This window comes from Triturus cristatus, chromosome 3_1, assembly GCF_964204655.1.
Source record: "Triturus cristatus chromosome 3_1, aTriCri1.1, whole genome shotgun sequence".
Lineage (NCBI taxonomy): Eukaryota > Metazoa > Chordata > Amphibia > Caudata > Salamandridae > Triturus > Triturus cristatus.
In genome coordinates, this window is record NC_140583.1 from 45,070,745 (window position 1) to 45,088,819 (window position 18,075).

At 46.1% G+C, this 18,075-nt stretch overlaps 1 protein-coding gene across 1 annotated transcript in view; it reads left to right on the plus strand.

Moving 5' to 3' along the window:
- The window catches only part of LOC146859664 (astacin-like metalloendopeptidase), a 99,405-nt gene that overhangs the window by 71,510 nt on the left and 9,820 nt on the right, over positions 1 to 18,075 (plus strand). The window contains exons 9-12 of the mRNA XM_085646278.1: positions 897 to 1,024; positions 9,817 to 9,932; positions 13,388 to 13,613; positions 13,797 to 13,915. Of these exons, the coding sequence (XP_085502404.1) occupies positions 897 to 1,024; positions 9,817 to 9,932; positions 13,388 to 13,613; positions 13,797 to 13,915 (589 nt within the window). The remainder of the gene's footprint in view (positions 1 to 896; positions 1,025 to 9,816; positions 9,933 to 13,387; positions 13,614 to 13,796; positions 13,916 to 18,075) is intronic.

The window sequence follows — 18,075 nt, forward strand, 5'->3', positions numbered from 1 at the left end:
AACTATTGTACCAATGTTCTGACCATTCAGCGTGTGTCCCTGATCAAAATTCCAGTTGACCAGCTGCAAATGGTTTTCTTTGGGTCCAGTCATAACCCATACCGTTGTGTATATTGGTTTATATATGTTCCAAAGAAATAAGTGTGGAATTCTAGCAGTTAAAAATACCAGTTAAGTCAATAGATGCCATTGGACACTAATTGCAAGTTCTAAACTATAACTATGACGAGCTGCAATATTCTGTATCGCTGTTTCACTGTCCAAAACCTATGTTCCACTAATGGACGCAGTAAACCACAGCAGACTACACTCGTAGCTGGCCTTCTGGAGTTTCACCCTTAGCTGTCTCTTGCTCAGTAAAGTCATGAATGAAATAAGTAAATAACAAAAATGTCATTGTTGCTGGAAGGTTGTTCCGTGCATTTATCAGTACCATATCATAACCCTGCCTACTTAAGCCACAGCCCTGCTAGAGTAAGCCTGTTTCCTTTAAACTGTTTATCCTGCAAGGTATTTGACTATCTAGCCCCAGGTCTAGCCTCCTTGTATTTAAGCTACACCTAACTTGATGAAGCTTGTTTTCTCCACTGTGTTTAAACCATGAGGTGATTCAATGTCTAGCATTTGTTTTTACAGTTTTTTATAGCGCAAGCACTACCCCAAGGCATTGGTGCGCTTTTCATGAGCTCCAGTTACATTACGCTCACAAGGGGAGATTCATTGATTTGCCCAGAATCACAGGATGTTGAGCAGACACTGAAACTTGATTCCCCAGTTCCGAAGTCAGCAGTTCTGACCCTAAAACCACAACCTTTCCCATCTAGCATTTCTCTTGACCTCTTTCCAGATAAAACAGATTTAAATTTGTGATGCAAGCTTTTGATTGATTCCTACAGATATGTCTTTTCAAATACATCTGGGCAACCAAGCATGATTCCAAAACCAAACCCCACAGTAGCAATTGGACAGCGGGATGGACTCAGTAACTTGGACGTGGCTAAAGTCAACAAGCTGTACAACTGCAGTAAGTGCTATCCTCTCATAATTAAACATAGCAGACACATGTAGGAGCGAGTCTTTGTTGTTGTGCTAACTTATCATAGCGCTGGGCTGCATTACAACCAGCCCTCTCCACCACTCCTGATCTATGAATTGGGCTCAAGACAAAATTGCGGCGTACACGGACACAAACATGGCCTCCCTCATCAATAATAATGACGCTTGTAGCAGCTGAGTGCAGCAAATTGAAAGCAACATCAGTGGCGGGTGGGAGCCTGCAGGTGCCCTTCGTACCTTGGGATGGCAATCTGCTTCAGCCAGAGCCAGACGTTTGCACATGCGCAGTGAAAGTTGTACAAAAAGGGTAGCTTTCAGTTGGTGAATGGTTACCGGCTGTTCTGGTGAAGCAGTAAACATTGGTAGTTTCAGGCAGCCCTTCCAAGTCCAGGAGAGGTCACAAAGGTTTTGTCCATTGCGGTATGAGTTGCCAGGAGGGAAGATGCCCCTGTTGGTGCCACCTTTCTCGTGTGACACATAAAGAGCTTGCAATATGTGTATGCGTTGGGGCTCGCAGCAGCAATAGCCGATGGCAATCAATATTTATACGTGGCAAATTCTAACAGAACTTTCAAAATCCGCTGCAAGGTGTGACTGTGTCTTTGTGAATGTAAATCTATTTCATAATGCCAATGGGACATCTACTCAATGGTGGCATGGGGGGTGCGTTAGCAGCAGGGGAAAGGAGAACTATGGATGGTGAGGTGCAAACATAGAGGGCGATAAGACAGGTGGTCCCAGGTGGCATACACAGGAGAAGAGGTGAGAAAGCCTCCTCTGGGCCGCTGCTTACTACCTACAATTCTGGCCACGTCAAGCACGCTCCCAACCAGGTACCTATACCCTTCACGGCGCACTGTGATTGGCTCTTGAAGAAGTCTAGTATAATGTGCGTTGAATGTCCAGCTGCTTCCAGCTACTGGAGTATAGTAGACTCATGGAATTCATCAAATAAGTGTGGCCTCTATCATCTCACATGCCACGATAAACTGTTTCTGAATGAAATGAAACCTTTAACATGTCCATCAAAAGAGGTACAAAATTGAACCAGTATGGATCACACAGAAACAGTGTTGAGGTGTAAAAGTGTGAACAAATGCTAGATCATGTGTGTGAAGTACTCCTTTACATATGTTTGTGGTATATGATATAGAGTCAATGGCTTTACAGAAAACATTGATCACTGGCAGCAGTATCTCAAACATGAGGTGCTGTACATCGAATGTTATGGTGTGTAGTGCTTGGTGGGCACAGGTTTACAAAAACCTGGACATGATGACACATATTTTTAGCTGTCAACCCAATAACATCATCATATTTATTAAATATTTACATTATACATATATGCAGTTTGAGGCATAGGCAGACACAGAATACACATGGAGAAAGACATTTTTCCACCAATGATCTATTTAAAATATCCAAGTACATGATTTAAGAGAGCACATTCATTTTGTAATTCTCTAAAATGTGAATTTATACTCCTAAATCAGTCTACTCGCATAAAACATTACAACAGTATTGTGCTATATTAAATGATATTAATTATGCTCCCAGAAGCATGGTGAGGAAATGGACTGTATTAAATGTTGTGGTTGGGTGCCCTCGCCTTGTAATACACTGACCAACCCCTTTAAGCCAAATAGCTTTAATCTGTAAAACCCTCAGCTCAACCCTTGGTAGCTATGGCACTGAACAGCTAGGCTTATACAGGGGAACAAGTTTAAAACCTTTAAACAGCACCAAAACAGGTGGGGAAGAAATCGACATGGCACTCAAGAAATCCAACACCATTTTATAAAAACAGATTGTATTTTTATAAGAATTTAGACACTAAAATGAAAAAAGTCAACCGTAGGTTTTGATGGAGATGCATATTTTACAAGTAATCAACAAATCGGACACTTAGAAACACATCAAGGAAAACTTAGGTATCAATGTGGCTGGTTCGAAGTACTTGGGGTGACCACCTCTGGCCGGGAGCTAGTCAAGAGGACCAGCAAGGTCCTCAATAACAGTTACCTCCACAGGAGAAGCAGTCCATAAGCAGGTCCAGGCTCTGTATCCGTGTTGCCTATGGAGTGGTCCTGATGCAAGAGATGAAGGATGCTGAAGATCCTATAAGGATGCTGTTGATGGAATGCGGTCGACAGGGGTTTTTCTTCAGGGATTCCTTGATCCATGAAGATGGTAAGGGGGTCCTGGTTGCTTAGTCGATGTCCCACAAAGTCCTCTCTGGTCTAGCTGAAGTGCAGTTGCCACTGGACTACCAGTTGCTAATTGCTGTAGTCAAAGGCCAATATGTTCTGGATCGATACCTCATCTCTCCAGGGTTCCAGCAACCCTCCAATAGCACTCCAGCATTGGGTCTCGGTCCTTGGTGCAGCACGGCCGCAGTGGTGCAGCTTAAAGACTTGGTGCTACCAACTTTCCCTAGCAGGCTTTGTCAGCTGTTATGACCCTGTGCTGCAAACAGGAGGCCAATCAGTTGGCCCTTTGAGTTCTCCTGGCTTGACTGGGCTCTTGGAGGCGACTTCTCCTTGAGCAGAGCACGGCAGGCATGTTCCTCTCTTTGCTGGCCTCCTGGTGCAGCAGGTGCAGTCTTCAACAGTGCATCCTCTCTTTGCTGGTCCCACGGTGCAGCAGGTCAGTCCTTCTTCAGCCCTTCTTCCAAGTCGGTCATGATCTGGGTGCAAGGGTGCCCTATTTATCGTCAGAAAATGCCCTCAGAGTAGGATGCAATTGTTAGCCAATGGGTTACCAGGTTCACTCCCTCCTCATTACTACCTACTGGGAAGTATGGCATCTGTATATCGCATGATGAACAATTCTGCCCTCTCTCAACATGGCGAGACCCCTCTCCAGACACTCAGAGCTCCCTAGATCACCCAGAGAGGTGAGGCTTCCAAGGGGCAAAACTCCCCTGAAAAAAACAGTTTCTCCTCTACTGTCCCCAGTGCCAGCCTATCTTTCTAAACAACAGAGCAGCACCTCTCCCCAGAGTTACCCATTTGCCCTTCAAACGCGTCTTCGTCTTTGAAGCTCACCTTCTGGGCTAACACTCGTATGGGTTCCTGCAGAGGGGATGTAACATCTCTCTCCCAATGCAGGCCCCTTTTTGTCCTTTCCTTATAGCACATCTGCCCAGGAGGGTAGAATGCTGTCTGGAGGACAGTGTACATCAGTAACTGGGCCCTGGAAAACTTGAGCAACTGAACATGCACTGGGAACTTGTATCTCCGAATCCAGACACGGTATCTAAAGGAATTAGAGGAATGCTTACCAGTGGCATTCAATTCGATTTCACCATTAAATCCAATGTAAAGCACTGATTCTTTTGATAATAAACAGTGCCATCCTTTGTAGTCCATATACAGAAGTTAGCAGGGCTGGGGTGATAGCCTGTTACCCTACACTTGCCAATTCGGCTACGAGCCAATCCACAGTTTAAACAACAATTTAGGGTTTTTACTGCTGGAACAGGCACATATTCTCTTAAAACACAAGTTGAGAGGGGGAGGCCAGGCCACCGTACGTCCTCCTGAGACAGATATCAACCACAAATAAGTACAATAGCTATAAGCAAAAGAGGATTGACTGTTTCCCTATTTAGGAACACAAATGAACTTCCGATTTGGATGTCACAGTGACAGAATTACTGTCCGAATTGCAGGGGAAGGTAAGACCGTTCTTATGGAAGAGGAAGCCTCACACACATATTTGAGTCTTGGTTCATATCATCGGCAATCTCCCCCATCCTGGTAGGACAGTGCCACCAGGGCAGACTCGTCCTCCTGATGGACTCAGACTAGGAGTAAGTTCTTAGATACAAAGCTACTGGACAGAGACGAGATCCAGATCAATGTATTAAAAATACCTTGCAGTACTCTGGTGTGTCACCTTTATTAAATCGGGACCACAGGTATGTCTAAAAACCAAGGTGAGATGGTTTGTTGAGGACAATGGCTCAAACCGTCTCTTTTAGGCCAACATGTTTCTGTCCTGCTGTTTAGCCTAAATGGGTCTGGGGCATTCATCAGGGCCAAGGATCCCTAAATACCTTCAAACGGCAAAGTTGGCAAATGTTTTAATGCTAAAAGACGACACAAACACACCTGAGCTAAGATGTAGATCTATTGACCCTAGATCATAGGGAATACTGGCTTCCTGGTCAAGGAGGGGAGCTATGTCCGTTGAGGCAGATTTATGTTTGACTTGCGCCTCATTTACGCCACCGTTGCGTCACTTTTGTGACGCAGCAGCGGCGCAATACCTGCGCCATGGTGTGGGGTATTTACAACGTGACGCATCTGGGAGATGCGTCGCGTTGTAAAGCCCTGCGCCACATGTAGGCGTTCCAGGGCAGGTGGGGGCGTTCCGGCGCAGGAACGCCTCCTAAAAGTGGCTGAGTGAAATCTAGGAGATTTCACTCAGTCACTTTTGAGCCCATGCTGCGTCAAAACCCTGCGCCTGCTTGAAGCAGGCGTAAGGATTGACGCAGCATTGTGAAGATAGGGCCCCCCAGAGCAATGCTGGAGCTGCGTCGCGCTTGCGACGCAACTCCAGCAATGCGCCACTTTTACGGCACAGATGTGTGACTCATCTGTGCCGTTTTTGCCCCATGGTGCTCCGCATTATAAATGCGGCGCATCCATGGTGGCGGAGCTGGGGCGCAAAATAACTGGCGCATCCCTGCTGATATGCAGGGATGCGTCAGTTATTATAAATATGCCCCTTTATATTCTCACATACTCCAAAGGCCACATCGTGTCTTTCCTCCTAGGTGATTCCGTTTGGCTCAATCAACACCTCTCCAGAATCACAGAGGATATGTCGGTCGCACTCAGCGTACCGAACGGACGAGTCGGACGTGACGCCACTAAGCGTCCCGGGACTCCATATCTTTCTGACTCCTTCTCTCTACTGCTGTGGGTCCGTACTGAAGAGGAACCTGGCTGCAGTTGGTGAGGGTATGGTTACCTATATCTTTATATGGATGTTAACCACCCCTTTTTGAGTAGCAAGTAGGGTTTCTAGGTCCTGAAGAAATGCCACGATCATTTTGACATCCAATGGCATGAAACATGTTTACTGTTCTCCTCACTTAAAAACTTGACAAGACTACTAGGATCTCTACGTTCAAGTACTACTGTACATGGAACCCACAAATTAAAGTTGGTTTAGCGGACTCTCATAGTTTTTTTTAATCCATACATTTCCCACACCCTACTCACCTTTCTATATACACCACACATGCCACACACACCCTCTTCATTGACGGCCTAGACCATGGACAAAATGATCTCTGACATAGAGCCCCCCTGCAGGCCTGTTGGGGATTGCAGAGCCAGCCCAACAAGGAGCTGCCCTATGATGAAGCATGACATCTTTCATGGTGTGTGAGGGACCTTGCTCTTTAGAGGAGCTATTCCCCCCTTCTTCTCTCCCACTGCTAAGAACAGTACACCTAGTGGTTTATATGTTTGATTTGTTCAACATTCCGTCCATCATCTGCTCTTTTCACATTTGTAGCCCTAAATGGGAAGGGTATGCCCAGATGTGGGACCTGTGCTTGCTATACCACCAGATTCAAGATAGCCTGGCTGATGTAGGAGCAATACCCCGAAACATGTCACAGGATGCTTGTTTCCAGTCTAGGGAGAGCCTTGCCTTGCAGTTTGTGCTGGACTATACCCACAGAGAGCAGGTTCTAGACTGATTTGCATATGGCTGTGTTCTAACTGGAATGGCGTGGTGAGCAAAAAAACATTGGATCTAACCCAGATCTGTTGTGACAGGGTAAATGTTTGATTTGTTCAGCATTCTGTCCATCATCTGTTCTTTTTACATTTGTCACCCTGAGTGGGAAGGGCATGCCCAAAAGTGGATCACATTTATGCTATACCACCAGATTCAAGCTAGTCTGGCTGATGAGGGCTGATACACTGAAACCAGTCTCAGGATAAATGCTCAAGATAGTGAGAGCATACACACTGTGTGAGTAAAGCCATCAAGCAAGAGTAACAGCAGAGCAATCAAAAGTTACAAAACCCTAAGGGACTGCCTATTTCCACTCCACCCCACACCTCCAACTCGTCTGTCATCCAAACTCCCCCTGAGGAACAATAACATAAAGTCGCATGCTAGGACAGTGCCACCCCGCTCATGCATTGTGTATTAAGCAGGATGTTGTACTTCTGGCTAATAATGTATAAAAGTCAAAATCTAACGTGAGGTCTAACAGTGACAAACATGTCCATGAGCATACAGAATATAACAGTATTGAAGATTGGAAAGATGTCTTCAGCTTGTGTCTTTGGCCGAGCCTTTTCAGGGCACGTAGACTGGGGGTGCCGGTGTCCCATAGGGACGGAACATTTTCCCCTCCAGTACTTCCTCAGCAGAACCCTTCCTCATCAGAGGAGTCTGGTGTTTCACTGACCATATCCCATCTGTCTGGAATGCTGATGCCTTCGACTGCCTCCTCCCCGGGTTCTGCCTTGGGCTCTGGGAGGGTAGAGGCATCGGACTCCCAAAGAGGGGGCATGTGCGTCATCTGAGTTCTTTCCACTCTATGGCCCAGTCCCAGGACACCTCTGGTGTGCCAAAAAAGAAGGAGTGGGATTCGTAAATAACATTCAGCTTGGCTGGAAAAGTGTATATAAGAGAGGTGCATTGCTTAAAGCCTTTGTTTTATAGAATCAAATGTTTCCATTGTTTCTGAAGCAAATGAGTATAGTCGTAGTTGGTAAAGATGAGAATACTGGTGGACTGGTAGAGAATCGTTTATGCTTCTTTTGCGGATTCTGCCTCTGTCCTTGTAGTTGAGGAACTTCACCACGAACAGTCTGGGAGGGGCCCCATATTGGGGCCTGTGCATTAGGGAGCAATGGGCATGTTCCAGCAGAAAATAGGTAAAGGTTGTTTCACAGGGAGCCAGGACGTAATCCATGCCTCCAGGAATTGTTCGTGTGAGGATGCCTCAACACCTACAGGACAACCAAGTAGGCTCAGGTTATTTCGGCAGATCCGGTTTTCTGCATCTTCTGCTTGCTTCTCCAATAGCTTAGCGGAAGTAGAGAGGCTTCAGGCTGTGGTCTTCAATTCATATACCGCATCCTCAAGTTCTGTAATACAGTCCTCAGACTCAGCCTCAGAAACCTTTCCACAACATTACACAATTCTTGGTGCAGGAGGGCATCATCCAGCCAGACCTCACAGATCTTAGTTTCCAGCGTTGCACGGGAGGCTTGTATGGCTTGCAGTATAGAGTTGGTGCTCACCATCTCCAGAGGACCGGGCCTCCCCAGCAGATGTAGGGATCCCCTGCAAGGAAGTGTTGTACCTTTTAATCGTCGTTCAGACCAGTGAAGAGTGCGGTTGATCCCTGCCTATGACGGTTGTCAATTACAAGAGTCTGGCCAAAACTCCCACATGAATGAGGGAAACCCACTTCCACCACAAGTTCTAGGCTGGTGTGAGCATAACAAGCAGTTAGCCCTGTAGGTCCGGAGGTTGGCAGGGGCATGTGCAGAGCCCCAAGCCACCGAGGCACTAAGAAGTAGCAAGAGGGGGAGGTGAAGAAGGGCACTGGGTTCCCAAGTACCCAAGTGCACACTGTGATTAGGGCGAGGCCACGGCCAGCTTGGCGCACCCCACTTACTAATGGGGGTATCCTAGGAGGCCCCAGGCCAGTTGAATCAGGCCCCACCAGTGCCAGGCAAGAGCTGCGTGCTGAGCGCGGGCAGTTCATATCATGCAGGGAGTCTCCTCAGCAGGTGTCAGCCCAGTCAGCAGGCTGATTGAGAGTGACACGGCCAGCCAAGCACTCCACAACCTTCCCGAACACGCGTAGCACTGGAGCAGCTGGGGACACCCAGTCAGCAACTGTAGGCTTCTGCCATCTTGGCTAGGAAGATGGAGAGCTGGCCCGCCCAGATCAGGCACATCCACAGGCAAGGGGCAGCTCCGGAAGGTGCAGCCTATGGCCAGGAGTCCTGTGGGTTCGATCACATCAAGCAGAGTCAAGCTTGCAGTAGGATGAATCTGGATGCATGGATCGGGCACGAAGCTCTTCACAGAGAGTTTATAATCTTGGGTGGTCAGACCACGCACATGCATGAAGATCTATATTACAACTCAAAGGTACAGCATATCATCACACATCACGTTATTTATCTCAAACATACATTGCACAGCAAGCAATCCGTTTTTTGTTATTTTCACTATAGCTGGCTTTTTATTATTGTTTTAGTGAGGACTCCCCTATTTGTTTTTCTTATCTTTATATCCATTGTGTTTTTGACCTGCTTCATTTTTTACATTGTTCTTTTTTCCTATTGGGTTTCCATTAATGTTCATTCCCATTGTGTATTCACTTATGGGTTTTTTATTTGTGTTCTCCATCTGTCTCTTATCAATTGTTTTACTTTTGCTTTCAAATTTTAAAAAAAACTTTGCAAAAGCCTATAGGTCTTGCTTTAATGTGCTAACACATGTAAATACAACCATGCACAAATGGTGTTTCCATATGTTAACATAGTAAAGCCAAACCTATTGACTTTGCCAAAGCTTGTTTCAAACCAGTTGTCAAAGTCCAAGTCTGGCAAGTTCTAGCTAAAGTACCTTTGTTTTGATATAACGCTCCATGTGTTTTCCAGCGGTGACCATGTTGAGGTGGAAGTGCCTTTCCAGGATGTCTTCTTAAACCTTTCTCATAATATGTCTGTCAGCTGTTGATTGGTTGTTGTCTTTCATTAGATCGCTGCAGCTCCCTTCTGTCTGACCCACGGGGATCCTTTTCAACACCCAACTTTCCAGGCGCGTACCAAGCCGGAATAAACTGCCGTTGGCTGATCCGTCTTACATCAAAGAAGGTGATTTCAGAATGTTGCATTCTTTCAAGAACAAGTACAAAATAAGTTTACTGGGATGATTGTCCATAAAACATTCTAAAACTATAAAACAGTTGCATAATAAAAGTTTGGATTCCTTCATGTTTTGGTCCCTCCTTCAGAGTTTGCAGAGTAGAAGGCCCATTATAAACTGGGGCTCCTGAACCTTCAAACGAAGATTTAGAGGTGAAGCAGCCACTGACTGAATGTCGTTGAAGCCTTCCCCAGCCACAGGTGGTCACAGGACTGGCAGCTTGACGCAGTATGGTGTCTGTCCAGTTTAGGTTCTGCAGATGTGTATATTCCTTACCTGCACGATTGATATAATTATTTATGTTTAGTGCTGTGCATTGTGCCTTCTTGCCATGGTTCAGTCAATTTCTAATTACTGTAAGTTGTTCGGAGAGGGACCCTTTAATGTGTAGTTTTTAGAAGCTGGCTCTGAATATGATACTGCCACTAGGTGACAATACTGTGCACAGAGTCTAGGGGTTCCCCAAAAGTGTATAGGGCTCAATGAAAAACCCAAATTGCTCTATTTGTGGTAGCATGGTCGAGCAGCCTTTTCTGCATGGTTGTCTTCTCGCTTAGGTCGTGGCAGATATGAGGATCAGGTCTGGGGGAGCTCCCAAAATACTAAATTTAGAAGGCTTTTTAAGGGAGTAGCAGGTGGGGCCAATGCACTGCTTACCTGGGGTGGCTACACCCTCTATTATGCCACCCTTCTATGGGAAGTGGCATAGACCTAGCCCTAATTGGAGGGATACCCCATCTTCAAGATGGCAGGGACTGAAAGTTGTGCTTCACCTCGCTTTTCCCCACCTTAGGGGTGGGGTTAGCAGAGGTGGGCACACCTCTTTATCTTTTTTATTTTCTCACCAGTTTTCCCACCCAAAGTGAGTGTGTAAACCAGGGGCTGCCATCTGCTGGTAGCAGCAGAGGCTGTGGGTCGCACTACAGAGGCATCAGGCATTTGAAGCTTCCCTCTTTGAGCACTGGCCCATCCTGGTGGAGGAGAATGTGCATTGCTTCTGGTCCCAGAGAGTAGGGGCTTACTACCCAGGGTCAAGAAACATGTCTGGTGGTGGCAGGCTGCCTACCGCCAGTCAGAGACCAGACCAGGGTTGGGAGAGATTTAGCGGGCAACTCTGATGGGCCCCCCGGGTACATGGTACAATAAATCCCACTCTGGCATTAGTGTGGATTTATGAGATCAGTAGTTTGGTACCAAACACTACTATAGTCAGTAAAGCCATCATGGTGCTGTGGAACTCGAGTTGTTGAGTTCCTAGCCCATGTACTCTCTTTGGATTCCCTGGTACTTACATTGGGAAATGGTGCCCAACATTGTAGGGGTAAATCTGCTCATGCAGATATGCCTTCACCTGGAGTATAGTGCACCCTGTCTTAGGGCTGTGAGACCTGCCATAGGGGTGACTAACCTAAACTGTCAGGCAGTGCTAGCTGGCTTGGCACCCAGTCAGGGTGCCATGGTGACTTTGTTGTTTTCTCCAGTATTGGGTCTTTCATAGATTCACATGCTCAAATCATTCCCTGTCATCATAGTGGGAATCCCATAGTATTATATCAAAGCATTCACATTAGCAGCAGAGGCCACAATGGCACTAGGCCATGAACGTATTAGCCTATCAATTACCTTTTTTAAAAAAAGGACCAAATTTAGACACTAACCACTTAGGCAACTGCACCCTCTAGAACCTTCCCTAGAGAGGCTAGTTCCAGCTGATTTTCAAGGACAAGTGAGAACAAATATAGTCTCAAAAGTAATGGGATAGCCTCTAGTGGAGGAGGGTGGGTTGCATGATAATCCATGAAAGATACCAATACTGGAGAACTACAGTTACAGGTAAGTTACTTATTTTCTTCTCCAGGATTGGACCTTTCATAGATTCACATGCTTGAATCAGAATAGTTAGCAGTAATATGAATACCTATTATTATATCTTCATTTTGGAAACTTAGCAAATAGTCCAACACCAAATAATGACAGTAATGACTTAACCATAAAGGATGATGGGATAGGAAAGCATAAAAGCAAAGAGGATAACCTTACTGAAACAGATGCCGCAACACCGCCTGTCCCACTGCTGTATCAGCTTTATCCGTAGCATCCAGGCAATAATTCTGGCTAAAGGTATGCCTGGCGGACCATGTGGCGGCTCTGCAGATTTGCTGGATCAGAAGCCCAGTGAATAATGCAGTGGACGTAGAAACAACTCTTGTTGAATGAGCCTTGACTCTAGCAGATAACGGTCGCCCTACAGCGTTTTGGCAGAACTGAATGGCTGTGGCAATCCATCTCGCAATGGAAAATTTAGAGACTGGTAGTGTTTTATTCATGTTGCCATCAGCAATGAACAATTGATCAGACTTCCAAAATTGTTTTGTTCTATGTAAATAGAATTTAATGCCCCTCTTAACATGCAAAGTATGTAGGGATTTCTCAGCCGTTGTCTGAGGATTTGGAAAAAAAAATCTCAGATTAATAGGCTCGTTGAGATGAAAATCCGAAGGGACTTTTGGTATGAATTTAGGGTTAGTCCTTAATATTACTGTGTCTTTTTTTAATTGCATGAACGGTTGCCTGATAGTGAATGCCGGCAGGTTCGCTAACTCTTCTTGCAGAGGTTAGTGCAAATAATAGAGCCGTCTTCCATGACTGAAGTTTCAACGGTGTTTTGTGGATTTGTTTGAACTGACTTTTCATTTGCTGGTTCTGTAGCCCCCCACTGAATGCACTACCTTGCAGCAGGCTTCCGTGGAGCAAGGGATTATGGTTCACAGCAGGCAGTAGCTCAGCACTGTCCCAATGCTCCTTGGGACATGTAGTTCCATTAGTGGGGACACAGGTACCTACGTCTGTATGCTCTCTATGGTGGTGGAAGAGATTAGAGGCCCCAGTTGGACTGTCTCAGCGGGTGCTGGGACATTTAGTTTTGCTGGTAGTGTCATGCTCATCCTTGGGCTCCACAGTACATTAGGGCCAGAAAGGGTTCAGTGGTAGAAGGTGGCAGCAATGCAGAGCTCCTGATGGCTCCTGGAACACATAGTTGGTCCATTTGATTAAGGCTCAATAATTGAGAGGGGCACCGTTTGGTCACTGCTATTGCGGATCTAAATTAGTCCTCACCAAAGCAATTGAATCCCTAATCATTGTGAATGCAAACTCAGCTTGATAAAACTCCGTCCCAGTCATAGAAGGGACCATTCCTCACGTGGCCTGTGCCAAGCCTTCGGCAAGCCTTAAACCCTGTAATATTCCTTCTGGGAACCAGAATGCTTATTTCAATGAAGTCTGCGTCCTTCTGCGCATCACCCCGCTTCTGGTCAAGTATAGGTTATTGGCATTATTCAATGTGCTTTTCTTGTCTCCATAACATTTATGGCCATGCCTGTTTTTGTTTCTGTCATGCCAGATTTTTTTGCAGTTTGATGACTTTGATGTCCAGCTCACCCCCGGTTGCTCTGCTGACTTCATCAATGTTTACGACGGCGTCAATACTTCATCCCCAGTTGTACTGAAGAAGGCCTGTGGGAACTTGGATCTCCCGGCCCTTGTGTCTTCCGGAAGCACAATGCTGGTGGAGTTTGTCAGTAATGGTGCTGCCTCAGCCCGCGGTTTCCAAGCCTCCTACAGGACAGGTAAGCCTGTTGTACCTCAGGAATTGTATTTCAAGTCACCCTGTGAGAGCAGACCTCCCTGCTGCCACATTTCTTTTGGATGCTTCTTAGTTCTGTTCTTTGGAGTTATCTTTCCTCTCTGCAGTCTGTCGTTTCCTTGGTAAACCAATGTAAACATTTTGTTATTGTCCCATCTTCTTGCAGCGACATGTGACAGCGCCTCCACTGAGGACAATGGTATTGTCACCTCACCTGGGTACCCCCTGGAGTACCCCAATGGCATGGACTGTGTGATGGTCATTCTAGCTCCAGCAGGATACAAGGTATGTGCAGCACAGTCTGGAAGGAAGTCTTTAGGCATCTTAATCACTTGCTTAAGGCTGAGTGACATATCTCTGTGCATACTCATGTCCTGCACACACTTAGACCCTGAACTGGAGGAGGAGGTAATGCAGCAGTGGTGGCACCAAGTAACAACAAAAGGACGGAGAAGCGTTCTTTTTATATACAAATAACATTTTAGAGACAAAATATCAATTTGCCAGGATTGCACCTTTTTTGTAGACAAGTCATTTATTCGACATGTATCCCTTTCGATAAACTACATCTCTCTTCTGTCATTTTTCACATTAATTAATTTGAAAGCTTCCAGAGATCAGAAAAACAAAAGTGCTGTGCAAATAGCAACAGCATCTAGAACTAGGAAATTTCACTATTTTGGAAATATGCAAATCATACAGTGTCTGTCTTCCAGTCTCTAAGCTTTAGATCCCCTTCAGAATGTCTTTATTAAATATTATAGTTCAGAAGCCTTTTCAGGCTCTCTATTTTGTGTTTTCAAAACACCCATGTCAGTGAATGAGCGCCTACTCTGAGCTATTTCACATATATTACATTAAGCAAATGAATGATTGCATTTCATCTCCTAAATTACGGGGGTGAAGTTCTCCCCCCTCACTATACAGCAGGGTGCATGACATGTGCAGCGACAAGATTTGTGAGGGCGGACAAACATGGCTGATGCCCTCTGCCAGATTCTGGGATCCATTTCTGTTAATCAAGCTCTGAATGTGAAGTCTACTAAGTTTTAGCATAGAAAATGAGTATGAATGTTCACTAGGACAAAGCTGAGACATGTACTGCCGTTTGCTCCCAAAACACGCAAGCGATATTTGGTTATCCCTTACTTCTCACTGTTGGGACCTGATGTTTCTAACTGAGACCTGGCTCAAAGATACTTCCAACCCTGATATCACCCTAGCAATTCCACCGGACTATCACTTTACAGGACTCAGTAGGCCAGGTACCAAAGTAGGTGGGTGATCGCCATAATACTGCGTAAAGAGTGGAATGTTACATCTAGGAAACTAGCTACTTCTGGCCCCATTGAAGCCATATACTTTAGCATTTCAGACGATATAAATCTGATCCTGGCAGGAGCCTTGATCTACAACCCCCCTGACACACAACCATCTCATCTTTCGGAGCTTCTAGCGACCCTAGCCGACCTATCCCTGAAACAACCCCACTTTACTGTTTTAGGCGATTTCAACATACATGTTGACGATATATCCTGCCAGAAAGCGAGATCCCTATTAGAAACCCTTGAGGGTATAAACCTAGACCAGAGAATCCATGGTCCCACGCATAAAGCAGGTCACACCCTAGACCTTCTATTTACGAACCTACCGGCCCTCGTAACCCTGCAGCCACTTCCCGTGACTTGGTCAGACCACTTTCTTATCCCTTTTTATATGTCCCCCAACCCCCAGCCGTCCAACAACAGTATAAAGGAGGCCTTGGGAAGAAAATGGTTTAAAGTCACATGTAACAAAATCAAGCCCTTACTAGACAACCAGAAATGGTGTACCTCAGCGGATCCTAACTCCGATATTGAGAAGTTTAATCGTTACCTCTCCGCAGCAGTGGACACTATCGCCCCTCTACAACCCCTCTCCTCGGCTCGGTCCTCACCCTCTGCCCCTTGGATCTCCCCAAAGCTTCGTGAGGAAAAAAGTAAATGCAAAATGCTTGAACGCCGTTGGTGTCGAACCTATGACCCCTCTGCCAAGGTTATCTATAGAGCGGCGGTGAAGAAATTCCACTTGCTAAAAAAGTCCACTGTGAAAGATTATTTTGCTGATAAAATTACTACTGCAAAAAACTCGACCAAGACATTATATCAAATTGTAAAAAGCTTTACTAAACCTTCTGCCCTGACCTACCCTACAAAACCCAGCCAAGATCTCTGTGATGGTCTTTCCGACTTCTTTCATAATAAAATCATTGATATATTCTTCGCCTTCACTCCTTCGGATAGGGAAGCTGAGGCTACTTACCCTCACGATCCCATACCTTCTAATGCGATATTCTTTCATGCCTTTAAAGAAATCACACTTGACACTGCCTTAGGAAAAATACAACAGTGCAAATCAGGCTCACCTCTCGACCCGGTCCCGGCCCAAGTGTTCACGACCCTTGCCCCTGTCATTGCTCAACCTCTTATTTCTATCTGGAATTCCTCTCTCTCCTCCGGCCAATTCCCCATAACTTGGAAAAAGGTCATGCTGATCCCTATTTTAAAAAAAGGCAGAAGCGGATCCAGCAGTCTACTTTAACTATCGTCCGATATCACTTCTCCCCAAACCAGCCAAAATACTAGAAAAATTTGTATAAGAGCAACTGGCCGACTATTTAGAGACCCATAATCTCCTCCATGACTCACAATCCGGTTTTAGATCCGGCTACAGCACTGAGACAGCACTTTTGGAGGTCTTTGAAACTATTAAGGAAAGCGTGGACAGAGGCGAGGTTGCCATGTTGGTACTCCTCGATCTGTCCGCTGCTTTCGACACCGTGTCTCACTCCATACTGTTAGACAGACTCTACAAAATAGGGATTCGGGACACGCCTCTGGCCTGGATCAAATCCTTTCTCACGGACAGAACGCAACAGGTGTGGTGTCACCCCTTTATGTCCAAAGACAAAAAAAGTCTCAGTTGCGGAGTCCCTCAGGGATCAGCGCTCAGCCCCCTCTTTTTTAACGTCTATCTGTAACCATTGGCTAGGGTGGTGGAGGCTTCTGGTGCCAGAGTGGTCTTGTATGCTGATGATACTCAGCTTATCGTCTCCTTTAAAGACCACTCTGACAAAGGACTCTCAAACTTTAAAACCTGCCTCTCCAACATCGTATCCTGGATGACCTCCAACACCCTGAAGCTAAACACCGACAAAACCGAGGTGCTTTTTTTTAACCAAAAAACTCCTTTACCTCCATCATCTTGGTGGCCGTCGGAACTCAACCCCCCCCCGTACCGATCAAGACGGCCCGTAATTTGGGTATCCAAATTGACAATGAACTGCTAGGTAAAACCCAAATTCTTAAAGTCACTTCTGCCTGTTTTGGCAAACTGCGCATGATAAAAAAGATCTCCCCCTATCTGCCCACCGATTCCTTAAAAACTATTGTACATGCTCTCATCACGTCCCATCTGGACTATTGCAATAGCCTCTACGTAGGAACACCTGCATATCTCCTTCATCGACTTCAAATGGTACAAAACGCAGCGGCCAGGCTGATCTGTAACATCCCCTACCGCCATTCGATCTTCCCCCATTTGAAAAACCTTCACTGGCTTCCTATTTCTTCCCACATTCAGTTTTTTTTTTTTTAAAGCTTTATTTAGTTTTGAAGAGCATAACAATATAAAAATATCGGCTGTGCAGTCAGTTAATAGCCAGTACGGAGATACAACATGACACTCCCCTCTCGTATACAAAAAACAGCACATTATCAAGGCATCGGACCATAGAAAGACCCCTACCAAGAGCCCACCACCCTCATCCGCCGGAACTCGTAAATGAAAAGTACGCACTCAGGACCCACATTCAAGCTCAGTGGTCACCCCTATCTTCGGTCCATATCCCCCAATCCAGCCCACACCTATAGAATACAGCCTCCTAACGCCCAATAGGGAGGAAGACCAGAGCCTCACGGCCTTCTCACACCCACCCCAGAGGTGCAGCGCCGGCGCCGAACAGACTACCCTACTCCCGTAGGCACTATTCCGGAACTGGATCGCGCTGGGGAAGAGCTCGGAAGGGTAGCGATATAGGTCTTGTAGGGGCCCCAGATATCTTTGGGACGCGCCACTGTGGGGAGGAGACTGGCGTAGATCTCGCTATTTGTGCTGCAATAAGCCATAGAGGTGAGCCATGTCCCGGCCGTGGGGACCGTTCTACCGCCCCAATGTTTTGCCACCTCCCGCTTGGCGAGTAGCAGGCCCAGGGAGGCAAGCCTGCGAACATTCTTAGGGAAATTTACTGTGTAGCCCAATAACGCAACCTCAGGAGTGGGAACCAGTGTGAGCCCCAACATAACGCCAAGGATCCATGTATCTGCGTCCAATATGATTGCAGTTTGGGGCATGTCCAGGACAGGTGCGCAAAGTCAGCGTGTAGTACAGAGCATTTCCAGCATGTG